This window comes from Sesamum indicum, linkage group LG13, assembly GCF_026168435.1.
Source record: "Sesamum indicum cultivar Baizhima isolate 11 linkage group LG13, ASM2616843v1, whole genome shotgun sequence".
In the NCBI taxonomy this organism is placed as follows: Eukaryota; Viridiplantae; Streptophyta; class Magnoliopsida; order Lamiales; family Pedaliaceae; genus Sesamum; species Sesamum indicum.
Window position 1 is genome coordinate 8,542,521 of NC_142669.1, and position 25,908 is coordinate 8,568,428.

The window sequence follows — 25,908 nt, forward strand, 5'->3', positions numbered from 1 at the left end:
TTTACAACCTCACCTACATAACTGTCTCATATTTTTTTAATTCATTAGTTATCAATATATATTTTACTCAAATTAAATAAAAATTGACACTTAATTTGTAAATATATGTTATATTGGTAATGATGGCTATATATACCTACAAAATAAATACTAGTATGTTATTTCAATTTCAATTAACAATAAATTTAAATAAAATGGAAATAAAATTAATTTTTCAGTACATGTAATTACATATAATTATTTTTCTAAAGAAACTTGATTGAGTTGTTAATTTAATATGAGTTGGAAAGTTGAAAAGTATCTTGAGTTTATAAACCCTTTTCCCTTTATAATAGGCTATAAATATAATAATAGATACGGTGGCACGCACGACTCGCGCGCATAATATTTAGTAATGCTTTCATTTTATTGAAACTCATAATCGTTTCTTTATATTTAAAATTTTTCATTGTTTTACAAAGTTACACGCAAAAACTATTTGATAATTTTTTTTAATGCATTAATTATTAATACATGTTTTAGTCAAATTAAATAAAAAATTGACACTTTATATGTGGTATAAAAACCATCCTTTTGTATTTATAAGTTTCGTTCTCTTTATAATAGTATAGATAATTATAATAAAAAAATTGAATAAAAATTAATTATGTTATTAACTTTACAATGTGGGTGTGTGCGCAAAATGCTTTAATATTATTTAAAATAAAATATTTATTATTTAATAATAATAGAATTATAAAAGAGTAGTGAAACAAAAGATATTAAAAAAAAAAGACTATCATATGATAGTGGAAAAATATGAAGCTATAAAAAAATAAATTAAACATTTTCTCTTAATAAATAATATAGATTATAATGTAAATATTTTTTTTAATTATAGGAGAGGGGATTTATTTTTGTAAGTTAATTATATTTCATTGAAATATGAATGAAATTCTCCAATTCCATAATTATTTTGAAGTAAATTATCATGTGTTTATAAACAAAAATACACATAAAACTATTAATTATTAAATTTCAAATTATATTCCATTAAATAATAATCACTGGACAAGCAATCAACAACTGGAGAGAACATTAAGGAAAGACAAAATCCACCGTGTAAATCAGAGAACTCCATATACCGAAACTTCAGCTACCCTCTGTTCATTCTATTTACAATTATATTCAATTTTACGGATGATTGCTGCCTTCTGTTCAAGCATTTAACTTGTTGCTTCCAGATTTCAAACCCCTCATCAGAGAAAACGATTCCAAGAATATACCACTGTACGCTTCCAATCCACTCAAAGCCTTCAATGATTGGAAATATGCCTCCAGTTTGATTCAGAAACTTCAATTCTTACCTGGGTTTATCTTCAATCATTCCATGGCGAGCTCAATTTTCCATTTCTTGATTCTCCTTTTGTTTGCCTTTTCGTGTGATCGTGTTCAATCCCGTGAAGAAGGGCACATAACGGCGGAAATATCAAACGAGGGTCTTGATTTTCTCAAGGACTTGCTGATAGAAAAGGCGGAGTCTTCGTTAGTCCCACTTGAGCTGCCCAAGATTGAGAAGTCTGTGAAAATCCCAGTTGTGGGCAGCGTTCAGATGGTGCTTTCCAATATTGTTATTGAAAGAATTCATGTGACTTCATCTACTGTGAAGACTGGAGATAGCGGGATAGTTATTGATGTTTCTGGAGCCACCGCGAATTTGACTATGAAATGGAAGTATTCGTACAGTACTTGGTTAGTTCCCATTGCAGTCTCTGATAAGGGGAATGCTACTGTTCAGGTACTTGCTAAATTTGATGCTATTCAATTTGTTGGAAATGTACATGATTTGAAGCTTTAGTTTGTTGTCTGGTATACCTCAGTGAGAATTTTGCTTGTTGGCTGATTGTTGCGCGTTCTACTGTCTGATTGTGTTAAATGATGTTGCCGTTTATTGTATTTGATATGAGGAAATGTAGCACGTGAGCTGGTGATGCTTGAATGAATTTAGATATTAAGTTAGAGAAGTTAATAGTCATTGCACGGTTTGAATTCTTGAAAAAGTCTAACTATTTGATTTCATGTTGGGGAATGAGAATTGGTGTATGTTTTGTTTGACGAGCCTACGGTTCATTAATTCAATGCAAGATGATATGGGAGCTTTCCGTTTCGATCAATTCGCATTGCTAGCAAGTTCATGGAATTTGTGTTTTCCTTCTTCACACTTATGCAAGGTTCCTCGGAAGTTATTTGTTGGCGATGATGCAAAAAAGCTAAGATTACTCATCACATGGAATTTGTTTTATGCAGCGAGAACACGCATGAAAACAAAGGAGAAGGATCTCTATCTAATCTGTTAAAAGTTTAGTAGAGTAGGAGTCGATAATTTCACAGTTAGCATGATTGTAGTCTAGGAACTCCTTGTTCGAGTCATATCTTCTACCTTCTTAGTTCTTACACATCTATGATTTATGTCTTCAATGTCCAATCAAGTGGGTCCAACATTTTAGCCGCTGCGCCCTAGATGTGAAGCCTCAATTCCGTTAGCAAGAGTAGAAAAGTATTAGGTCTTTTCCTTGTCAAGTTATGCAATCATACCAGACATATTATGCACCAAGATGAATTGATAAATTTTGCTTTTTATAAGGTTGAAGGACTTGAAGTTGGCCTTTCACTCAGTTTAAAGATGCTAAATGGCTCTCTAAAGTTGTCTCTCTTGGAATGTGAGTGCAACGTGAACGATATCTCTATAAAGTTGGATGGAGGAGCATCGTGGCTTTATCAAGGGTATCTTTTCTCATGTTGTTCTCTTTTTCTGTTTGAGGACTGTGGATTATTTATTGGTATCTACGATTGTTAAAATTATCCACTAAATCTGGATAGCATAAGAATGATGTGAATAGATGTATCTTTCTCTTTTATAGGAATTTGCTTTATGGGCATTAGAGTTGTAATATATCAACACCTTTTACCTGTTATAATCTGCGACGGAAGAATATTTCCGCTGTCTATATATTTGCTGAACACTAATAGGTTGCCCTGAACTTTAGGACCTAGGTCCCACATTTTGAAAAATATTAAGTTTCTGGCAATTTATCTTGCATTGGCATCATACCATGCAGTGGCTATTTGTATGGCATGCTTTAATAATATAACTCCTCTAGATTTATAAGTGGCTTTCGCTATATTCAAAGGTCGACTGAACACCAGAACATATTTAAAGCATTTCATCAAATGAAATTGATTCCGATGAAGCTGCTTGCTTATTTGTTGGTTCAGTCTGAATTTATACTTGGGACTACCTCTAAAACCATTGTGATGCTTCTTTTAATTATGAAGTCCGGTAATCTAAAGTGCAATCACTACTCTTTGCTTTGGGGGTTTTCTCTCTTATCTTGCTGTGAGTCATATCCTGCTGCTATTCTTAAGAAGAGATGGCTTTCTGTTGCCTTTGCTTATTTCCCTGGTCTCCCTTCTTGATTGATAGTACATCACACGTTGTCAAAAGCATGGAACTCCACAATAACAATTAAATAAATTGCTTATCATCCCAAAATCTCGCAACTCCTTCCAAACTCATGGATTTTCATTTAAAGATTTGTGCAACAAAGTAGGTATCACAAAATTGTATGTCGAACTATTTATCATATATGGGTTAAATTTCACTAGTGAGCCTACAGGATTCTTTTGCTGCCTCTGCCTTTTCTGTGTGCTTAGATGATTCTTCAAATCTCTATTACTACTCTTCCCTTTATTATAGTCTTTTTTCCAATAGACATGCAATTAAGTCATTTTTTCTGTTTTCAGGTTAATTGATGCTTTTGAGGGCAAAATTGGTTCTGCTGTTGAAAATGCTGTTTCTAAGAAAATAAAAGAAGCCATTATAAAGCTTGACTCAGTATTGCAATCGCTTCCAAAAGAAGTACCGGTAACTAATATCGCTGAACTGAATGTTACATTTGTGGATGACCCAGAGTTCAGTGAGTCATCACTTGACCTTGAAGTCAATGGGTTATTCACTGCCAAGCATGAAGCTGCACTTTCCCGCCACTACCATAGGTTACTACAAGCTTCATTTTCCTGCAAGGAAGCAGATAAGATGGTAAAATTCTCATTACAAGAAAATGTGATAAAGTCAGCATCATCAGTTTACTTTGAGGTGAGCACTTAATTTCATTAGTCATTAGTTAACATTTTCTGGAAAAAATGGGAGAATAGGCTTGCTTCAGTCAAATCTTAAGCCAGTTGATATATATTACTAGTTAATCCTATTGCCAACATCATGGTTTGCTTAAATTGCGATAGAGTTATCTCGTATTATTGCATAGTAACAGTTGGTTTTTGTACCAGGCAAACAAGATGCACTGGATTGTTGATAAAGTACCAGATCAATCTCTCTTGAACACAGCTGGTTGGAGGTTTATTATTCCACAGTTGTACAAGATGTACCCCAATCACGACATGAATCTGAATCTTTCTGTATCTTCACCACCAATCTTAAATGTTGAGAAACAGCAGATTAAGGCAAAAATTCCCTTAGATGTGGTGATTGATGTTTTGGATGTGGAGGAAGTAATACCAGTTGCTTGCATTTCCACGGTAAGCTTCCACTCTGGTTTCGGATTATCTGGCTATCAGGTCATTGCACTTTTTTCTCCTTGTACTTGCTGCAGTTTCTAGTCCCCCGAAATATTTACGCTTATCATGATTACTGAAATTGGGTGCCTTTGCATGTTCTGCTCTGCAATTATCGAAGTTGAAAACTAATGAACCTCAATTGATGCACATTTTCAAACTTGTGTTCATTTAAGTTGATCATTTGCATGCATTTGCTGAAAGAAGGGGAAAGGTATAAGGAATGGAAACTTCAACCTTGTTTGACATCACATAAATATGTTAGATAATTGATACTTGAGAGAGAACGGCAATACTCGGATGATAAAGATCCTTTCATTTGTCTATCAACTCTGAACTATGTTGATAGAACGTTGAACATATTAGGTAACTACATGGTATATATGCACATTGGGAAAGCCAATTATCTAGTCTTCTACACTACTTTAAACCTTCTGAAATCTTCAGTTCTGAGTATCTGTCTTGTGTGATCTAATTCTGTCTGGATGGAAGTAACAAATTTGGTCGCTGCAGGTGATTAGTGCTTCTGTGTCCCCGGGAATTAAAGGGAACGCTCTTACTGGTTATGTGAAATTAAACGACATCAGTATGTCGCTTAAGTGGAGCAAAATTGGTGACTTGCACATGAATCTAGTCCAGGTACTTGTTCCAATCTTTCCAATTCTATGAATTGTTTTTACAACCAGGAAACCACCCTGCCTCTAAAATTCATTCATGACATGTATCTTGAATATAAGCTCACTTACGATAATAATAACTAAAGGAAGTAGAAAATAAGCCATTTGTCTGCCGTTTATTCCTGCAATTGCTCGTCTTATAAATCTGCTGTGATTTTCATTGTTAATGCATTGCCTAATTCTTCTCTCTTTATATTGCTACTACAATGAAATATATTGTGCAGCAAGCACAAATAACATGCACATAAGTTCATAAGAAAGTTAAACATAAACCAATCACCTTGAATGGCAGACGTTGTGCCAGGCTCGAAACCTCGACTTTTACGCTGCTCCCAAGACCGTATTTGCTTTAAGTTTTTCTTCTTATACCTTGGGTGGTATTTATGTATCATGTTACCGGTATTTGCAGATGTTAATGTCCACCACATTGAGGACTGTGGTCTTGCCATACGTAAACTTGAAACTCAGTGAAGGATTTCAGATTCCAGTTTTCCATGGTTATGGGCTTCAAGATGCTCACATCCTCTGCACAGAATCTTGGATTGTGATATGCAGTGATGTGGCCCCTGTCAAACAGTTTAATCTCGTCTAGTTGCTGTCGACTGAATCCCCGTCTTTCCATATGTAAGCTCCTAGATTTCAGTGGTTGTGAGCTCCATATTGCCCGAATCCTCTGCAGAGACTCGTCTGGTCGCTGCCTAGTCGTGAGTCGAATTCTGGATGTATTGGCAACATAAGAGTAGCTCAATTCATGAGACTACTGCCGCCGCGGCCGCCGGCCCCGCCACCACTGAGGATGTAGCATGTTTAAGATGTTTATAGAATCACTCTCCCACATCAGGGGGATTACTTGTGACCTCTTTTCCTATACTATTTGTATCCGTATGCACCACTGTATAATTCATGTATTTGTGTATCCAAAAAAAGAAAAAAGTATTCATGTATTCGTATTATTCTTGTAGTTAGACCAGTATTCATGTATTCGTATTATTCTTGTAGTTAGACGTATGTTTTTCTTTCTTTGATGAATATAATGCACTGTAACATTTGGTTCTGGCCTAAGCGGAAAATCCTCCACCGACAACTTCAAAAATATGGGCCTTGAGATATTACTAGAAATCATAAATTTTGGGGATAATTATCCTGCCATCTTTTGAGGTAAAGATTTAATGTAACTGTATGTAAATTTTTTGTTGTTTGAAATTACATTCAGTACTTTTAAGGTTTGTTTCTGTCTACAAACAAGTTCGTCTGTTAGTTTAATTACAATAAATTTGATAATATTAATAAAAAAATTGAATAAAAATTTATAGTTACTCTAGATTGATTTGTTATTAATTTATTACAGGTTAAATGAATCTTTTTATGATTAAATTATCTTTATGCATTTTCGCATGTTAATGCACGTGAGGAGGTATATTTTTAATGTTATAAGATAGTTTAGTCACAAAATATTTTTTTGACTTACAAAAAGTCAGATGAGGTTAAAAATCAATTTATATTAAGACTTCTTTTGTTAATATAAACAAATTTAGTGAATTTTTACGAACAAATTGACGTACTTATAAGACGAAAGCAACCATCAATGATACTAAATGTAAAATTTCAAACCATATAAAATTTACGTATAATTATATTTAATCTCAGGAGAGGGGAGTGATATTACTATAAGTCATAACTTTTTTTTTCTTATGGAACCTTATTTGATTTTTATAATTTTTTATTTTTTTCAAATGAAGAAAGTACAAGAAGGAAAAAAATTATAATTTTAGGTACTATTAAAAAATTATATAATTTTATCAAATATCAAGAGATATTCATAATTTTTTAAAAAATAATAAAGTATTTATAATTATATCAAACCTCACGAGAATCTCATTCTAACTTATATTTACATAAAAAAAACAAATAATACACATAATAAGTGCATATTATGGAGGGCAAATTTGTAAAAAGCCAAACACAAGTGTAGCGCGTGCAACCCTCGTGCCGAGTACATAAGCGCATGTGATATTATGAGCCCAAGAGAAAACGAAAGAGCTATGTATCAAAATCCCAAATTCTCTCTCTCTCTCGCTCCCCTCTTACCCTGCTCAAGTTTTCCCCTACCCCTACCCCCCCGACCATCACTTATATACGGTTTATACTCGCAAACCTCAAACCCCTCTTCTACTCTCTAAATAATTACGCGCCAAAACAGGTTTTTCAATTATTTCTTTCTTTCATTCCAAGTTTTTTTCTTTTTCTTTTTTCAGATTTCATTCCCTCTCTCTTTTTTCCCTCCACTCCTCTCTCTCCTACTCTTATTATTATGGATTCGCGTCTCTCTCCTCTCTGCAGGTGTTGTTGGATTCCCCTCTTGATACGGCGATGTCCATGGAGGTTTAGAGCCTTCGATGGAGTCGACGCTGCTGATTGGTTCGGCTGAGGCGGAATCGGAGGGCGTTGCGGCGCAGAAGCGGCGATCAATTGAGGACTGTTATGTGTTGAAGGAGGCTTCGAACAAGAGGATTAAGGGAGGGGTGAATGGGGATGTGAGGAGGGTGGCGGAGATGGTGTTGGTGTTGGCAGCGATGGGGAAGATGAGGGGAGGAAGGGCCCCCACTGACGCGGAGAAGGACTTGATGGCGGAGGCGCGGAGTAGGTTGGTTAAGGTTTGTGAGGGTTTTGCGCCCAAGGATGTGTTCCCGAGGGATGCTTTTGGGGGTGTGATTGAGGATTTGGGGTTGAGTATGTTGAAAGAACAGAGGCTAGGGTTTCGCCCTCCTAAAATGTCCATTGCTCAGAAGTTGCTTGTCTCGAAAAGGAAGGTTTGTTCTCGCGATGTCTTGATTTTTTCGGCTTGGTTCTTTGGTTTGCTTTACTCGTTGTAATCCTGATTTTTTTTTTTTTTTGCTCATGTTGTGTATATTCACAAAGATTGAGTTGAGAATATTGGCTAGAATTTGGTTGCTTAGATGTGAAGGTCTAGTTGAGCGATCGGTTGGAGAGAGATGACGTTTTAAGGACTATTTGGACGTGTTTCTCACCTATTGAATGAACAACATTATTGTGTTCTGATAAAAGTTTGGTTGAATCTCGTAATTTTGTAGCTGAAGTATTGGAATGCGAGTTGGAATGTTATTGAATGCGACATGGAATTTACAGTAATTATTTCCTTTCCAGCATTGGCTTTACTGGGGTCAATTTAGGAAATTTGAAGGAAAAGCCAGTGGTAGTTGGATAGCGCCAAAATCTGTTGATTTCGTTATTCAGGGTTGAAAGTTGCAGGATCTTCTACCAAATGTCGTTGTTTAAAAAATTAGTGCTCTATCCCAGTGATTTCAATAGCCAATATGATGCGTCCAAGTTCAAAAATCTGAATAGGTGCCAAAATTGAACCACTTATTTGCTTACACACTTATTATACATTGCCTGGTACACTGTCCTACAGTTGGTCACATTGGCCCCTTCGGCAGCTGCTTTAGAATTTCACCTGTGTGCACTATTAGATGTTTTAAGTTAAGCAGCAGTTGTAATAGAGTAGATCAAACAGATTGTTTACAATAAATCAGTTATAGCTCCAATGTACAGTATCACGAGAACATAAACTGAAGTGAGCATTAATTAAGTTGCTTGAGAAACTTTGTATCTAAATATTAGGTCATCTTTTCAATACTATGCACATTATTAGGGATTTCTTTCTTTGTTATGTACACCATTTACATGTACCAAGGGTCTTTATGCTGAAGCAATAAAGTTCATGAAAAAGAAAAGAGTTAATGCAAAAGATATGTCATTGAAATTTGCAATAAGATGATTTAATACCTTGCATGTGTGTTGTCATGTTTTGCTTGTGCCTTAAATTTGTGAAACACCATTTATTTGTTTACTTTTACCTTTTTCCCATGCAATAGACACGTATGGTGTTGCATTTTGCTGGCTACCTTTCCTGTAATTTATCATCTCAGAGTTTGCGCCTAAACTATGCCAATTACTTGTCTGCCAACTCATTCAATCTTTTCTCTTTGCTGTTGATTGGTTAGTCAATTACGTCAATGAGTTAAATATTTTTTTCCAGCCTGTAGCTTTTCTCTTAGAAAGTTTAGTTTATTAATTTATTGATTATTTTGGAATGAGACATCGAAATTGACTGCTTTTCTTGCTTTAGCTGATTGCGTGCTACTAACTAAAAATTGTTTATCCCGACACCTAATTTTTCTCCTGTTCTCTGCTTTAGATGGAAAAAGCAGAAGATTTTTCACTACCATCTACTCCACATTCATCTCAACGTCTGCAAGGGAATTCTGGTAAAACAGTTGAAAGTCATAGTGTATTACATCAAGTTCAAACATCTCAGTCAGATAAATCAGGTCACATGCCTATATCTTCTGGAAATTTCCAATCTGCTTCACCTTCTCTCCGTAGTACCACAGTAAATTCTACATCTTTGCCATATCAGCTTCCTACAAATGATATAAGACCAGTGGTCTCCAGTGCTTTGCCCTTGGGCCATTTGGGTTCAGCAGCACTGCCAAGAGTTGACAGGCCAAATCTGAGATCAGATCAAGGTAACACAAAATCTTGCTTTTAGTTGTAGATTATGGCTAAATATCTGCCTTGTGCTAAAAGTTTAGATTTGGTTCAAAATTGACAATAACTACCAACACCTCTGACAGCTATGTATTCTTTGGGCCAGCTGTTATCATTAAAGTTTGTCTTATAGGACTTTTTTCATTTCTAATTGCATAACTGAGTAAATATACTTATCTCGTGGGAATTTATTGAGAGGATGTTATCTTCTTGAGTGTTAGTTTTGCCATAGCATTTCACTTGAGGAATTGTCGTACCAAGCTGCAACTATATTATTCTTCTAATGTTTCATGCCTTAGCATGCAACTTTATGGAATCTTTCCTCATGCAGCAAATTACTCTGTTAATTCATCTGTGAGGACTCCAACCTGGTCAGTGCGACCTCCATCTGTTTCATCAGCCACGATTGGATTAGATAATAAGGTGCCTGCTAATATTTCCCTTAAAGTAGAGGGAATTGGTGATGTTAAATCTGGATTGGCCTCTCAAATGATGCCTCAGACAGTTATTTCTCCGAAGCCAGCTGGACTACCTGCACGTGGCGCTAATCATATGCAGGCTTCTATAGGAAATATCCATGCTGATGTTGGTAGGATCGTTCAGAAATTACTGCAACCCAAGGTTTCTGACCAACACACTTGGATTCCACCTTCTAGGGATTATATGCATAAGGCTTTGACTTGTCAGATGTGCATGTCTACTATAAGTGAGATAGGTAGTGTACTCATTTGCGATGGTTGTGAGAAAGGGTATCACTTGAAGTGCCTCCAGACTACTAACCAGAAAGGAGTTCCAAGAGGGGAGTGGCATTGTGGAAAGTGCTTGTCTTTAAGCAATGGGAAACCCCTGCCTCCTAAATATGGTCGTGTCTTGAGAAACATGAACACATCAAAGTTGTTTCCAAATTCAGCAGTTGTTCCATCCACTTCAAGTGAAAAAATTGGTGCTTCAGAAGAGAAGGTTGGGCAGCCAAAAGGGACAGTCAATGCGAACACCTCAATGCAAAATGTTCCTACTGGAGCTGTGGAAAATAATTTTAGCCATCAGATATCTGGGTCAAAGAGAGAAGATGCTAAAGGAATGCAACCGACTGATATTATCTCAAGTAGGGTTGAGATAAATGATAAAGTACCTTCAAAAGGATGCCCAGATAATATGATGAAAACCTCCAGTTCTGCTTCTGTTCCATCTGTGAACTCAACGCCTGATGAAATTTGTAATGACAAAAAGGTAGAATTAAAACCAAATCTCCCTGCAATGATAGAGATGGTTCCTGATATGTCTGGAAAGTCTGTGAAAATGCAAAATGGTGAAGCAAATACATTACAGCAATCTCTAGAAAATGATGATATGGTTAGGGATCCGCAAGAATCTCATGGTGATGAGAATTTAAACCATAAGCCAAACCTACTGAAGGAGGGAGAGGCGGTGCGTGATAATTCTTCAGAAATTGTTTCTAGTTCTGGGTTTATGAGCCAGGGCATGTCTCCCTCAGATGGTTTACATGCTGTCAATTGGGTTGGTGACCCAGTTCAAGCGTTGGATGAGAAAATCTATTACACCTCATGCAGCATCAATGGACATGTTTATAAAGTTATGGATCATGTTCTTATTCACTTTGACAATGACAAACTTATACCTTCAAAGCTTCAGGTAAGCAATGTTTGTCGATTTAACAATTCATGGGTTAGTTTCATTTCCAACTTCTTGGTTACACATTGAGAGACTATTTGTCATTAAATGCTTTCCACAAATCCAATGGAAAAACTTTGTCTACTTAATGTATGTTTGTGATATATGATAAATATTTCATTTGAATAATCAGGTTTCCATTCTTTGTTATTGGTTCTAAATGTTGAACTTGGAGGTTAGTGCCTACTGCCTTGCTGTAGCTAAGTACACTCTCATTAATCTTTCTTTTCCATCCTGACTTGCCAATGCATGGTATTATTGTGTCATCACTTTATTGTGGTTGATCATATGTTCATGTTTGGTTTTCATATTTCCAGCCACTGTTACCATCTGTTCTGTGTACTTAGCTTGACTACAGTGCCTTGAGCAGACATGAGTGTGCCATTTACTTGAGGAACTGTGTGCCCCTAGTTTTTGCAGCTGTTTGTAGAAACAATAATTTGTGCTGAGTTTGGTGTAATGGATGTTGCTTCCTTCCTGCAGGCTATGTGGGAGGATAACCATACTTCAAAGAAGTGGGTAACAGTAAAACGGTGTTACTTTCCTGGTGATTTGCCAGAGGCTGTTGGCCGTCCATGTCTCCTGGAAAGCAGTGAGGTGAATTTTGATCATATTAATGAGTCTATTTCCTCGATGCAATGTTGTACGAACTTAGAAATATGTGACATGGTCCAAGCATAATTGATCACTAAGTTTATGTGGGTTGTGGAGCCTCCTGTGTCACTTTATACACCTGATAAAGAGATGGATCAATTACCATATCCGGAAACCTCAATATTAATGCTCTGCTTTGTACTTATGAAACTTTTGTATTCAGTGAAGTTACAATGGTCAAAAGATTTAAGGAATCACAGCAAAATCATTGATCATTTTTAAGGATAACAATCAACACTTCGAACTGAAATGGCATAGCTTTTACTGTCTGTGTTTCAATCTATGAAATAAGAAATATGAGCAGAAGTTTATGCTACTGTATATTGTACAGAGTTTTGCACATCAGTTATCAAACTTGTGTTCACATAAAGTTAATGGAAACTTGATGGAAGATTTGATGATTATTGGCTAGAACTGGGAAAGTTGCTTGCTAGTGGTGTTTAATTTGAAAATTTATCTATGCATTTCTTTTGAAATGGTAATCTCCATCTTAGACGTGAAGTATGTTGTAGGAGTTGTGCTTTGTCTACACCTATTGCCGCTGAGATATTTTTCTTGGTTTATAAAGTGCAAAACTAGTTGAAAGATACATTCCATCTCATTTAGAACTCGTGCCACTTTTGAGTTGTTCTTTCACGGATTTGTTATCTTGATTATATCCTAGTAAAGTTACTCTTGTACATGGGTTTTCTAATTACTTGGCGGCTTCCCGGAGAAGTATGAAAGATATGAAATACTTAATCATATCCAACATCCATCTCTCAACCATAAAACAGGACTACTGGAAAGAGCGATATCATGTCACGAGTTCTATGATCCGTACCATCTTTAATTAATTTATTTGTGATTGGCTTTCAAGGTGAAATGCTGTTTATTCACCTGTGTTTGTCTATACCCTTTTACAGGTTTATGAGTCTAATTGTGGTAGAACAGTGATGGCTGGATTAATTCAAAGCCCATGTGATGTCCTTCCTGCAAAAAAGTTTGCTGAAGAGACTGAAAAGAGATGTCGTTCAGGGGCACAGCAGGATGACCTCTTGCCTCCACTTTATCTGTGCAAGTGCGTCTACTGCTTTATGCATCCTACTTCCCAGCTCACAGATTTGTCTTATAATTGATTCCAATTCCCACTATGTGCCACAATTTAATCTGTCTGCATATTCACTTGAGGCACCCATGCTTGTCATTTCACCCTTGCCATTAGCAGTGCGTTACAATTGCTTAATCAATCTTGTGTCATTGATTATATACATTTGTGCCATCATACTGTCTGCTCTGATTTGACTGTTGTGATGGTATATCCTAAGATATCAGAAGACCAGTTAAAAACTTCCGAAACTTTTAGGAAAAATGACAGGATATGAGGATCCATATTTATAGTTGCAATTGACAATAATTTGTAATAGTATATCCTTTTAGTATATTTAAGGACTGAATTATATTGTGCTCTCTGATGTGTGCTTATTTCCCCCAGTTTATTAACTTCGTCTATCCACTATTCATGTCCATATACATATTTTTGCAGCTGGATTTTCGACGAATCGAAAGGGCTGTTTCGTGATATTTCCTGTTAAATTTCCTAGGCATATCATAGGTCTGAAGAATATGTGTGCTGCCCTTCCGCTCATTCTAATCAGGTACATGATATATGCATATCAATGACATGGAAAATTTTCTAAGTTTTTTGCCAATGGCTATCTATTTGCATTCATTTTAACTTTCCTCTTCGAGTTGGCGATTGATTGTAACAGAACAATTGTTTGTTAACAGGTAGCTTGTTGATGTAGTTGCAGTGAAGCAGGGGTGTTCTAATTCAGCTCTGTACAATATGTAGCTTTATTTGTAGTCTGTATTAGTTCATTGGTTAGGTAGATAAGGACCAGGGGATTGAACCATGGTAACATCCAATTTTTTTTAACAACTCGAATAAAAGACATTTTTTCATATGACATTTGCAATAATGTACATAACTTTCATACAAAATGTTGTCATGAAATTGAACTTTTCAGAAACTATCATGTAGAAAGCTAATCCGGATGGTTTTCAGTAGAGTTTCACAGGTAGAATATGCAGGAAATTGAAGTAAACTGACGATACAAGGGACCCTGCAGTAGATCTACTGGAGCATTATTATGATCCGACACAAATTTTTCTCAGCATGAGAAAGTTTATACACCACCATTGAAAATCAGTCCAAGTTCAATACACATTCATTTCTTCCTCATGAAACTTCCATTTCAACACTTGCATATATCACTGGTGAATCCAGCATGAATACATCAGCAACTTCGGGTGATCTGAACCTTACTTTCTTCTTCAGTTTCTCACTTTTAGTTCTACTGAATGATGAACTTAACAACCGGCCATTTCCGCCTTCAGTTTCCATCAAAATCTCCGTAGACAAACTTGTAGGCAAAGCCCCTTCTTTGCTGTCTCCAGGAAATGATGGATGAATTCTCCTGGAAGATTGTTTGGGCACATACAGATGTTCACTGCCACCGCAATCTGTCTTGTTGAAACCTGGAGATGAGATAATGAAATCCTCCAACGTCAACATCTTACTGGTGTAATTGCACACCACCATCTCGTGCTTCAAATCTTCCAGTCGATGGAGCTGTGGCTTTCTTGTTTTCATGGCAGTCAATAAGCTTTTCGGGTTTATGAATTTCATTGCTGATTCTGTCCATCTACTTTTTTTGTTGTCTGATTTCCGTTTCGGTGATCTGATGGGGCTGTCTGTTTTCAGGAGACAACAGAAATTTGAGCCCATTTCTCTTCTTTAGTATCAGGGAATCCTGAAGCAAGAATCAGAGTCAGTAGAATATGGATAAATGTGGTTGAAAAGATTATAAAGAGAGATGTTAGGCGGGTTCTCTCTCTAGCTGGACGAATTTTCTGAGGAATGTATGGATTGTCAGTTAATGGGCAGTGGAGATTACTTTGAATCTAGTAATTAAACCTAGTTAAGCATTGTTATTACCGCCGAAGTTAGATTCAGTGTTTGTATTTTCTTTCTCAAAGATACATTTCGTTTTGTCTTTGCATAAATCGTCCAACTTGGTTCCAATCAAAACGGTATCTTCGCATTCTCATGCATCACAAGGATGTCTGTCTAGGAAAATAGAAACTTTGTACCACAAGATGTCTGCTTAGGAGTTTCTGAAGAGTGGAAATAGAAACTTCGAACCACAAGACAATTTCAGATTCTTGGCTGATCCTCCTCGGATAAATAAAGGGGTTTATCCATGCAGGTGAGGTGGCATTCCGTCCTATGTGAATCCATATTCTATTATATTTGTAAAATTAACTTTTTGTTTTCTTTCTTTTTATGGGTAGAAATTAGCTGGTCAACCCCGGGGTATCTAACAGGAAATTTTAATTCAAATTAAGTCTGTTCTGACTTAAATTAATTATATAGTTAGTATAAGACATGCGGTGTGATTGAAATGTTGAATTTGAACCTGGGTGAGTTGCCATTGTGATGAGCAAGCCTGGTAGGGAATGGGTGCGAAGTGTTTGAATAGGCTTGCTGGAAATTGCAGAAAGGCTGCAAAGGCACAAGATAGTGCTCGGGCTGGATCAATTCATGTGATCATCGAATGGAAATGTGAATGTAAGGAAATAGCTATATGCCATTTTAATAGAAATACTACATCCGAACATCTAGCAGCATGTAATACATTGAGAGGTTCATAGACTGCAAGCACATGAGACTACCAAATAACCGGAGTCATCTTGGAATTGAGGAACAGACACTCAAGTTCCATAGTACCGCATCGATTACAATTCCAGTTATATTTGATTCCTTGACTCATGTAAAGCATCATCTAGTGAAAAATTTGCATTGGATTTATTCAGTTGCCAGCTGAAGGCTTTGTTAACAATTCCAGTGATTTCTTAAGGAAGTCGACTGCAACAGAAACATCATCAAATGCAAGAGCGCCAACTGCAAACCTAGCAGCCTTGTGTGCTTCCGAAATTTGCTCTGGTGGAGGCTGATAGCTGCTGTCATACTCGTAGTTTGGTGTAGTAGTAGTTGGTGAAGCCTCTGAAAAACTCCCATTCCTGGAAATAGAATTGTATTGAGCACTTGACGGGTAGGTGGCCGGGTCAGCAGGTGGCAGGTTGGAATAGGAAGCATCAGGGCCTTGATAATAAGAAGGGTAATGAGATGGAGCAGTAGGAAGGCTACTCTCAGTAAAACTGGGGTAAGACTGGAAATTCGGGTACGAGTATGAGGGTACATTTTGAGAAGTGTAGTGTTGGGGAAAGTGCTGCTGAGGTTCTGTTTGGTATGGTTGCTGGTGATAAGACTGAGGATAAATGGTATGTTCAGAGTTGTTGGATGGAGGTGGTTGATGGAAAGTGTCAGATGGGTAATCATCGGTTGAATAATGATGCGGAGTTGAAATATTTGAAGGAGGTGAAGGCATACTATTTGAAGGTTGTGGCAAGATATTCGTAGAATGCTGCAAATTAACTTTATCATATGGCTGAGGTGATGAATCTGAATCTGGTGGAATTGTTGCTGATGGATCTCCTCTGCCTGGTTCAGCGCCGGTCACGAAATTGCTGTTGCTTGGTTCAAGATCCTGCAAAGATAACATTCGAAACAGTAAATTCCTGAGACAGTGTCATGATGAAATCTATCTCCAATGGAGATACCATATTCATCAAAGTCGCAAGAACCAACTTGCTCAAACCCATTAATATTTATAGAAAGAAAGTGCACCAGATAAGAAGAAAATGAGGGCAAAAGTGCTAGCATCTTCATCTCCAATTAAACAGGAAAAAGAAAAAAAATAAAATAAACAAAGAATTTATATAATTTGCACATGACAACTTCAGCTTTATTTAGACTTTCCCCAATTAGAGTATTAACAAGCTTACTTTCTCCCCGCACAAAAAGCAAAAAGAATTGAGAGAGAAACTCCAAGGTGCAACTAACATACATATTCACCCTTGGATGTACTTGATGACACTGACATATCAATATCACCACCAGGAGGACCTGGAAGAGGCTTCCTCCCTTCTTTCAAAGCTTTCCTTATATCTGCTGCTTTCCATGCTGCATACTTCTGTTTTTGCTCAAGCTGTAACAGGGGAAAATTATTTTTATAACCAAATGAGGGACCGGTTGAATAAAAGGTACACAGAAAGAAAGATAAGATGTGAGAGAAATGTTCATGCTAGCAACCCAAAAACTATGAAAGGCCTGTAACCATCATAGGTATTTCAGAAAACCCGTAAGAGACTTACATCAGGCTGAAGTTCACCAAACTGATTTAGGATTTCAAAGAAAATGCTCGCGGCGTAAAAAGTTTTTGCAGTATTCCTGTAACCATCAGATGATAATTATCAATTAGGGCGCATACTAAAAGCTTCTTTCACTTCGCATGCATGTGTCCAACTATAGTGGTCATAATATCGAAATTCTAGGAATAAGGTTTCTTGGATCACACAGACGCACTGAGTCAGATGCCCAAGGCTTTCAAAAGTTGCTCTAACCAGCAGTGAATAAGTGTAAATGAGCATAAAAATATCTAAGCAGAAAACCTCGGACTGCCTAGCATATTGAATATTTATCCATGTAGTCTATCCAAACTCCCTGGTTACGAGAATAGTCTTTCACATGACAAGATGAGAAAAATATCACCCAGCTAAGAGTCATTAATGAGACACATGGGAGTTACATACAAATCTGCTCGCCCTGCTCTATCTTGCTTGTCTGCCTTTGTAAAGACATTCAGGGCGAAACCTTCCACGTGTAGATTATCATCAGGGCCCAGCTTCAACGACTTCTTATCCTACAAGGCAAGGTACAGAACATAAGCCACAAAGGGAAAGCATCCTGCAATTGACATTCCAGATGCATCATCATATATAAGCACGCCACAACCAGTGTAGTTAATAGCGCGCTATGGCGCGCGCCATGGCGCATGGCGCGAGAGGCGCAGCCCTCGCGCCATACGGCGTCCATGGCGACGCCCTTCTATATGGCGTCGCCGTAGCGCGCGTCTGGGCGCCATTTCGGCATTGCCCAGGCGCGCGCCATCTGAAGGGGCCTGGGCAGCGGGCTGCTGGCTAGGCTGCAGCTCGCCCAGGCCCATGAAATTAAAAAAGAAAAGGTAAACCCTAATTAAAAAAAGGAATTTGACTCTTCATTCTTTCTTGACTCTTCAGTTCTCACATGACTCTTCAGTTCTTTCTTGACTCTTCAGTTCTCACATGACTCTTCAGTTCTTTCTTGACTCTTCAGTTCTCACATGACTCTTCAGTTCTTTCTTGACTCTTCAGTTCTCACATGCTCTTCAGTTCTCTTCAGTTCTCAACACATCTTCTTCTTACTTCTTCTCTAGTTCTCTTCTTCTCTTCCATATAACTTATAAGCATCTTGTCCTGCCGCTGCTGTTCACACTTCACATGACTTTTTTCTAAATTAATTACAGTATTTTATTGTATGTTTATGTTGATGTTGATATTTATAGTAGATTTTTGCCAAAAATCATGAAACTCAAAACTGCATGCAGCATACTTAAAGATGATGAAGTAACTATTGTTTAGATAAATACAATATAAATATTATATATATATCGCATTTAATACTAATTATATAAATATATAGATTATTTGTTATATTTGCGCCAACCTTCGAAAAGGCGCGCGCCGCGCTGTGCGCCATGCGCCATGGCTCCAGGAGCTCTTGGCGCCATTATGCGCCGTGCGCCATTAACTACTATGGCCACAACATTCAGACACCATCAACAACTCTGATAATTATTACTATAGAGATTGGTGGATACTGCACCAAGATATAAACAATATCATTGAATTAGGTTATATACAGCTTCCCAAACCAATCGATACAAGCAAAATATTTTGAACCAAAAATACTGTAAAAATAGACAGTAAAAGAACGTCCTAACAATAGAAATCACATCCGTAGGCAGCAAACACCCAACATTTAACCCTCATAACCCACTTAAAATTCCTCAACACAAAACAAAGAACACGTCGCTAAGACTGGAATTATTATAATCATTAAAAAAAAAAGAGCATCAAAAGACCTTTTCAAGCTGGTTCATGAGAGAAACCAGGAGGGCGTTAGTAGTCTTGGTACGCTCCTTCTGAGGAATAATCAACCCTCGTTCCATCGCGTACAATCTACCTGTTCAACAATCATGAATCAAAAATTCCAGAATACCTTCTCCTCGATCAGATTATGTACAAACGATCCAGGTCCATATCGCAAATTTTAGGGTTTGATTGATGAAGAAAGAAGGGACAAGGAGAGAAATGAAGAAGTTACAGTAGTAGGCGACGAGCGGTTCGTGCTTCTGCAACTCATCGGCACGCTGAAGGTAAGGGAGAAGCAGCTTCGCCGGCTCATTCTCGGTCGTCATCACTGTTGGAGAGAGAGAGCAGTGGGAATGGCTTCGTCACTGACATACGACGTCGGTTGTCCCCAATCTGTTGCACTCCTTTCTTTTCCTCTTTTAAGTTTTGAACGTCTTAATAGTAAGTATTATATTAAATATCCATATCGCTATAGATTTGAATTTTAAAAAATTTATTTACATAAATCACTTCTATTTTTTAAAAAATCACAAATACGTCTGCCAAAAAAGTCAATATCAATTATGTAAATCATTCATACTTTTTAAAATTACATAATTACTTTTTAAAAACGTTAACAATATTACATAAATTAATTATATTTTTTTACTACAAAGAGATTATTTAGTAATTACAAAAGATATATGAATAATTTTTGTAAATAAACTATAATTAGAGGATATAAATAATTGTCACAAAATTTAATTAAGTACTTTAGAATTTTAATCTCAACTTTCATAAAGATTTTATATGAGGTTTAGCTTTATCGATGAAACCAACAAATTTGAATTTTATTAATATACAGGTAATAGTCCACTTTAATAATAATTGCTGATATACTGTTATAATAATTATTACTTAATAATAATAATTTATTGATGATTGAAATTTATAATATAATTATAATTAATTTACTAAAAAGAGAGTTTGAAAAATATTTTTTTTAAATAAATTAAAATTATTATATCATTCCATACATTTAAATACAAACTAATATAGTAAACCAAAAATTCCAAATCAAATTTCCGACTTGTCTTGGAATGTTTAAAAAACATTCCAAGACAAGTTGCAAATGAAAGTACTCTTAACTTATAATGACATGCATTGTAAATCTTATTTAATACACTTAGTTATAAAGCTAAATAATTCCAAGTATTATGTTATTGTCAATTTATACGTAGTATGTATAAAAGGATAAATTAGAACGATCTTTCTTTAGATTTTAAATAATTATAAATACCCTCTCGTTATTTAAAAAATTATTAATACTCCTTAATTTTAACGACCGTCTAACAATTAGCCCAATCAATTAAGTATTCATACATTTTTTATGATGAACTAATCAAAATACACTTGTAGATTAAAAATTAAAAAAATATTTATTTTTAAAATAAAATTATTTTTTTATGAACTAAGTGAATAATTTTTATAATTTTTTTTAAAAAATTTATCCATCCAATTCAATTTTTTATTTTATAATTTTTTTTTAAAAAAAAAAGTACAATAAGGACAAAGTTAACAATTTCATACTTTTCATCCAAGGGTTACATAATTTTAGCAAATATCATGGAGTATTTTATAATTTTTCAAACAATGTAATTATGTCAAATCCCAAGTGAAGTTATTATAATTTACCCAATATAAATTACAAAATATTTTAATAGTTTTTAAAATTCTGAAATAATTGAAAGAGCTTCTCGTTAACCTCAATATGAAAGACAAAACATCTGATACAGTCTCTACCCTGAAATAACCCCCTTATCAAACAAATCTCCTTCCTACTACCACTACTCTACAACAAAAGTTATCACCTAATTATAGGGACGAATCAAGATCTTGGTTTCAGGGTGTGTTTGGAAGAGGTTCGGTCCCAGAAACGTGCGATGCTGCGTCCTCTTTCGACATCGCGACATAGTTCACTGGAGCACCTGGTCTGCTGTCTCTCCTCCCATCTTTATTTACAGACCGCGAACCATTCTGATGAGCGTTAAGAGAGAGCCGTCTGCTGGTACTTCCATTGGCACCTCCGTTGGCTCGTGGGCCGACCACCTTCTTGGTACTCGGCTGTCGGGCCGGACTTGGTGTTGAACCAAACGGGGAATCCGGTTCTTTATTCAGCTGTTCGTGCAACTTCTTTTGGTCCTGTAAAGATCATGAGTAGAACTCTAAATTACGATGAGAGCAATTCGGTTCCAATAAATGGCTGTCAGCAAGAACGAAAGTAGAAAGTAAAGGAGATTGATTAGACTTACCCTCAACCTCTTTTTCTCCTCTTCCCTGTCATGTCTGAGCATTACGTACTCATCTAGCATAGCGAGTAGAGGAACGCCATCGTAAGTGAATGTTACCCCCCGATCTTGCTCCCAAGCACGAGTTTTGGCAACTAAACTATCAACAAGAGCTGCAAGAAAGAAACAAGTAATATACCCCTTATCTGTAGGATGGTACCATTTTAGTTAATTTTTCACTAGAAAGAGGTGCAAATGTCATCGGTCTTCTGGACAATTTGTACAAGGAATATAATACTAGAATGTTATGGTAGCTGTAAGATATCTCATAAAAAGTACCTGGAATTTTATTGACCAAGATTCTTGCCTTTTCTGCCCGCTTTAGATTCAAATGCGCACCTCTGCTAGCATTATACCTGTTCTCATCCTGTTTAACCAATTAAAAAATTGTTCCAGTTAATCAAGTGCTAGAAGAGATCATATTCTTAATTACAAGCAAGAAGGTGGGACTGTCAAAGCTCTATGGTTGCTAGAAGGGCTCTATAGTGATAGGAGACATTTCTAATCCAGTATCCAGTCACAATATGAAAGACAAAGGTTGCAGGAATCAAAGGTCATACTGTTGGCATAATTGACAGGAAAGTTATGGAGGCAGAGGACCTTATCACATTTTATTTATGTCACCAAATCAAACATACCAACTCGAGAACTTCAGCAAAATAAAAGCATAAGTTAGGAATCATAAAAACAGAAGTAGAAAATGAATCATTATTTGTCGGAAAATTTGTAAAAGAAACTTCTGAATTGTCGAGCTTTGCTCATATGCAGACAAGACTTAGACCAATGCAAGTATGTGAATAAAGCAAAGAGGGAAAGGAGAAGCGTCTCAAAAGAAATTACCCTGTTGTAGTCTTCAAGCCAGCTTTCTTCTTCACAAGCAGACATCCATTTCTCAACCTTATCCAATATATCCTTCCTGCTCACAGCCTCCTCTTTTGCTTTTACTATCTGATTATCCATGTCAGCCAATAACTCTACAGGCTCGAAATTCCCTGAATCAATAATCGACAAAATTTTTTCTCTGGCAGCCTCAGTATCAATCTCTATGTGAGCATGAGCAAATATCTCTTCGAGCTCAGCTTGCTTCTTAAAGGCAATTTCCTTCATTCTGCTAGCTTTTAGTTGATCAAGCCTCTCGACTTCCACTTCAGCCTTTAAAATAGAAGATTGATTAAATCACTGGTTGATTGTAATTTTGTGTGCAAATTAAGTTTTACAGAGTGAAGAATTGCAGGTACCTGTTCAATAACGTCCAAAGCAAGAGCCCCAGGTACAGTAACTTCATCCACTGAAGCTGAAATATTACAAGTAACATGACCAGAAAGGCTGCGCTCTTCTGTGGGTGTGTCCATCAAATTCCAGAGGTCAATTAGCTGAGTTGCCAATTCTTGAAGCTGTAGAGAGTGAGAATCAGTCAGAAAATAAAGTTAATCCTCATATATAATATACTTGGGCTAAAGAAGATATTTTTAAATAGGGAAGCAAAATTATGCAAATTCCGAAAAGAGAAAGTTATAACTATGATAACAGTTCTTTAATCATAAATGAGAAACTTCTCAAATGATGTTTGTTAACAAATAAAACAGAACTGCGATCAAGTGCTCAGAGTTGAAAAGGCCAACCTACTGTGAACTAGCCAGAGAAATTTGCAGCATATAATCAGCCTAGAATATCATAAATACATTGATGGAAATCAGAACTTTGTAGACATTATATTTTTAAAGTAAAGTATAACTGCGAGGTACTATAAGATCCAATGACGACTGTTAACAGGAGGAAAGAAAACAAAATCATTTGTATGGTGAGAAAAGTTCTAATAAATGTAAGAGTACGTGAGGTATATGAGAAAGAGCTGTAGATTCTAGTATCCATCAATCGGTGATGATACACTTTTCAGGTAACAAATTATGCTGGCAAGATCATCTGCATAAAGTTCTCCTGCAAATCAGATCCGAGCTCATGTCACTGGACTCATTACCTTTTGCAATCTCTTCTTCTTATCTTCCTTCAGTGCTAAAACAGTATTAGCCAATCTTGCTAATGTATCATTGCTTATGCTTTTTGACTGAACACCACGAGAGTCATTTAGGCTTGGATGTACTTCTGTGACTGTCATAAGAAAGTCCATGCCAAGAACAGCACAAAGATCATGTACAGTGCTCACAAATTCAAGAACCTTGTGCAACCTCTCACTCTGCAAAATAAAGAAAACAAACCATGAAGATTTCCTGCTAAGAGAATATGCGTGGCAGCATCTAATAACTGATTTATGGTAAGTGAAAGGCCTTGCCTTTTCTTTCTGAAGGTCTTGGAGCTGAGCATGAAATTCATCTAATTTCTTTGTTGATAGATCTGACTCATCGACTACAGGACTCTCCACTGGCTCACTAGTTCCAGCAATTTCTGCACATATCTTCTGTATTTGAGATTGTATATCAGAGAACTCTTTTACCCTGTCATCCTTCTGTTTCCAAAGTTTTTCCAGTGCAGGAGCTATAGCTGCAAGCTGTTCCTTTATTGTTCCTGATGTCTTCTCAGGCTGCAAAGAAACAAAGCAGAACAAGGGACAATTTACCAGATAACTTAAGCTAGTCTTATTTTACCCCAATGCTATTGATGCAAACTGTTCCAAGAGTGATTAAAAATTCCACAGTTTTTACAAAATGCATAGCCAGCAGGGATAATTACTAACAATTCCGACATAGGTCTTCTCTCCAAGGGCTGATAGGAGGTTGGTAAGTTCAACTCTAGCATCCGCCAATGTCTGAAGGAGGTGTGCCCTGGACTTCACAGCATGGTCAACTTTTCTCTTGTATACATCCAAGCACTCTTGCTCCAACTGAAGAAGCATTTTGTCCCGTTCCTCATCAGTTTCACCAACTTCATCCCAGATTTGCTGCATTAAGAACAAAGATTAGTTGCAGTTAGTACAGCAGAGATTTAGAGTAACTGAAAACAGAGAGCATGAGCGGGAAGCTGCGGTAGTATTGAAGAATGGATTACCTGCAACTGCTGCAGTAAAGACCCACACGTAATTTGTCCAAGATGAGGATTTTCAGCTTCTACAGCTGCCATTTCCACTGTGGCTCAAAATAAACCTGAGAAACGTTCAAACTTCAGTATTTCTCCATGAGACATATAACAAAACAGATGCACTTTGACCCAGGAAACCCTGTCGCATAATTGGTGGCAATCACTACGAAGGTCATGTTATCTTGTATTTTTCCATGAAATACGCAGAGTCAACACAAAGAAGTCAAACTCATTTACTCAGACAGTACCCTTAGCTATAAAATGCATCAACCAGAGAATTCGATAAAGCAAGACTAAGGATGCCTTCTCACTCTTACTTACCAGTTTGAGAAACATAATCAAAACTTATACAAAAAAACAGGCATAATAAACTCCAGATCCTTGCAAGATTCCAACTAAAATCCCTACTTCCACTTGAACCCACAAAATGTACTTGAACTTCTCTACACCCAATCAAACAAAGAAAGAGACTACCAGTCACATTTTTCAAGGACAGCACCTAACAGAAAACCCTCGAACGAGTAAACACGCACACACACACCCAAACATTACACAAAGGTACATAAATCCACAACCACACATCACATTCACCACAAAAAAGTGTTAACATCGAACAACATTTCCAGAGCAAGCGAACTAGTGCTACCAAATCAAACAAAATATCCGGACGAACCAACTACCACAACACTTGCACTCAGCAGCAGACACCACATTCTCACATTGTCAACAAAAATCTCAGAGAAAAAGCTGCAATCCAAATATATTCTTACAGGATCGCAAATACGGACCGATTTTCGGTGGATTCGGGGCCAGATCTACGAGTTATTTTGTGCGTGAGAGTGTGGGAGGGTGTGTCCGAAAGGACTAATAAGTGAGTGAGAGTGGAAACTGAAAGGACTGGGAATCAGAGGAAAAAGATATTGCAGAGGAGGGAGAAAATGAAATGTTGTGGGTGTGGGCCCCACCCCCCAATCCTGGCAGATAAACGACGCCGCTTTGGTGTGTGGATTCTGGCCCCGTGTTTTAGGGGTTATTTGAGGGTCCACCACCCGTCAAGTGTTGTTTGACTGCAGCATATAGATGAGAAATTAAAGACTTGGTGATTGGAATCATGTAAGTTATTATTTTATTTTTCTTCTCTTATATTCTAATTAAATAAAAATTACATGGAGTATATTTCAGCCACTAATTATTAATTAAATAAAAGATGGAGGAGGGTGAGGGATACTAAGGATGGGATGAAGATATTTAGGCATGGAGGCATC

General features: G+C 36.7%; 4 protein-coding genes across 8 annotated transcripts; 2 read left to right on the forward strand and 2 right to left on the reverse strand.

Annotated features, from left to right (window-relative positions):
• The first annotated feature begins 1,074 nt into the window (after positions 1-1,074).
• LOC105176654 (putative BPI/LBP family protein At1g04970) lies at positions 1,075-6,350 on the forward strand. Its single transcript, XM_011099524.3, has 6 exons — positions 1,075-1,777; positions 2,624-2,763; positions 3,784-4,135; positions 4,327-4,575; positions 5,125-5,250; positions 5,698-6,350. The coding sequence occupies exons 1-6, from the start codon at positions 1,370-1,372 to the stop codon at positions 5,878-5,880; spliced, it is 1,458 nt and encodes a 485-aa protein (XP_011097826.1). The 5' UTR covers positions 1,075-1,369; the 3' UTR covers positions 5,881-6,350.
• A 979-nt stretch (positions 6,351-7,329) lies between these two features.
• LOC105176655 (uncharacterized) lies at positions 7,330-14,189 on the forward strand. 2 transcript variants are annotated; one of them, XM_011099525.3, is made up of 8 exons: positions 7,330-7,488; positions 7,629-8,098; positions 9,508-9,838; positions 10,192-11,513; positions 12,036-12,149; positions 13,112-13,266; positions 13,732-13,843; positions 13,977-14,189. In XM_011099525.3, exons 2-7 carry the CDS (start codon positions 7,685-7,687, stop codon positions 13,778-13,780), a joined length of 2,385 nt encoding a protein of 794 aa, XP_011097827.2. In that variant the 5' UTR covers positions 7,330-7,488; positions 7,629-7,684; the 3' UTR covers positions 13,781-13,843; positions 13,977-14,189. The 2 variants fall into 2 exon arrangements, with proteins under 2 accessions (XP_011097827.2, XP_088733224.1); XM_088877098.1 differs by lacking the exon at positions 7,330-7,488 and having other exon boundaries at positions 7,501-8,098.
• Positions 14,190-15,820: 1,631 nt separating this feature from the next.
• On the reverse strand, positions 15,821-19,717 carry LOC105176656 (protein HOMOLOG OF MAMMALIAN LYST-INTERACTING PROTEIN 5). The gene is made up of 6 exons (XM_011099526.3): positions 19,516-19,717; positions 19,274-19,374; positions 17,904-18,013; positions 17,466-17,541; positions 17,159-17,299; positions 15,821-16,798 (listed from the first exon to the last, which is right to left on the reverse strand). The coding sequence occupies exons 1-6, from the start codon at positions 19,607-19,609 to the stop codon at positions 16,061-16,063; spliced, it is 1,260 nt and encodes a 419-aa protein (XP_011097828.1). The 5' UTR covers positions 19,610-19,717; the 3' UTR covers positions 15,821-16,060.
• Positions 19,718-21,003: 1,286 nt separating this feature from the next.
• On the reverse strand, positions 21,004-25,569 carry LOC105176657 (65-kDa microtubule-associated protein 1). 4 transcript variants are annotated; one of them, XM_011099528.3, is made up of 10 exons: positions 25,432-25,569; positions 24,614-24,708; positions 24,303-24,506; positions 23,901-24,149; positions 23,589-23,804; positions 22,849-23,004; positions 22,451-22,762; positions 21,890-21,977; positions 21,575-21,723; positions 21,004-21,464 (listed from the first exon to the last, which is right to left on the reverse strand). In XM_011099528.3, exons 2-10 carry the CDS (start codon positions 24,683-24,685, stop codon positions 21,165-21,167), a joined length of 1,746 nt encoding a protein of 581 aa, XP_011097830.1. In that variant the 5' UTR covers positions 24,686-24,708; positions 25,432-25,569; the 3' UTR covers positions 21,004-21,164. The 4 variants fall into 4 exon arrangements, with proteins under 4 accessions (XP_011097830.1, XP_011097829.1, XP_088733065.1 ...); XM_011099527.3 differs by having other exon boundaries at positions 25,414-25,568; XM_088876939.1 differs by lacking the exon at positions 25,432-25,569 and adding an exon at positions 25,317-25,335.
• Between the last annotated feature and the right edge of the window lie 339 nt (positions 25,570-25,908).

Coding starts and splice junctions, on each gene's coding strand:
- LOC105176657 (XM_011099528.3), bottom strand. CDS start 24,685: ATGGCAGCTGTAGAAGCTGAAAATCCTCATCTTGGACAAATTACGTGT. Junction 24,150..24,302: donor AGAAGACCTATGTCGGAATT/GTTAGTAATTAT, acceptor GTTTCTTTGCAG/CCTGAGAAGACATCAGGAAC. Junction 23,005..23,588: donor AGAAGAAGAGATTGCAAAAG/GTAATGAGTCCA, acceptor CACTCTCTACAG/CTTCAAGAATTGGCAACTCA.
- LOC105176654 (XM_011099524.3), top strand. CDS start 1,370: ATGGCGAGCTCAATTTTCCATTTCTTGATTCTCCTTTTGTTTGCCTTT. Junction 2,764..3,783: donor GCATCGTGGCTTTATCAAGG/GTATCTTTTCTC, acceptor TTCTGTTTTCAG/GTTAATTGATGCTTTTGAGG. Junction 5,251..5,697: donor TGCACATGAATCTAGTCCAG/GTACTTGTTCCA, acceptor CGGTATTTGCAG/ATGTTAATGTCCACCACATT.
- LOC105176656 (XM_011099526.3), bottom strand. CDS start 19,609: ATGACGACCGAGAATGAGCCGGCGAAGCTGCTTCTCCCTTACCTTCAG. Junction 17,300..17,465: donor TTGGTGAACTTCAGCCTGAT/GTAAGTCTCTTA, acceptor CCCCTGTTACAG/CTTGAGCAAAAACAGAAGTA. Junction 16,799..17,158: donor GTACATCCAAGGGTGAATAT/GTATGTTAGTTG, acceptor TTATCTTTGCAG/GATCTTGAACCAAGCAACAG.
- LOC105176655 (XM_011099525.3), top strand. CDS start 7,685: ATGGAGTCGACGCTGCTGATTGGTTCGGCTGAGGCGGAATCGGAGGGC. Junction 9,839..10,191: donor AAATCTGAGATCAGATCAAG/GTAACACAAAAT, acceptor TTCCTCATGCAG/CAAATTACTCTGTTAATTCA. Junction 11,514..12,035: donor TTATACCTTCAAAGCTTCAG/GTAAGCAATGTT, acceptor TCCTTCCTGCAG/GCTATGTGGGAGGATAACCA.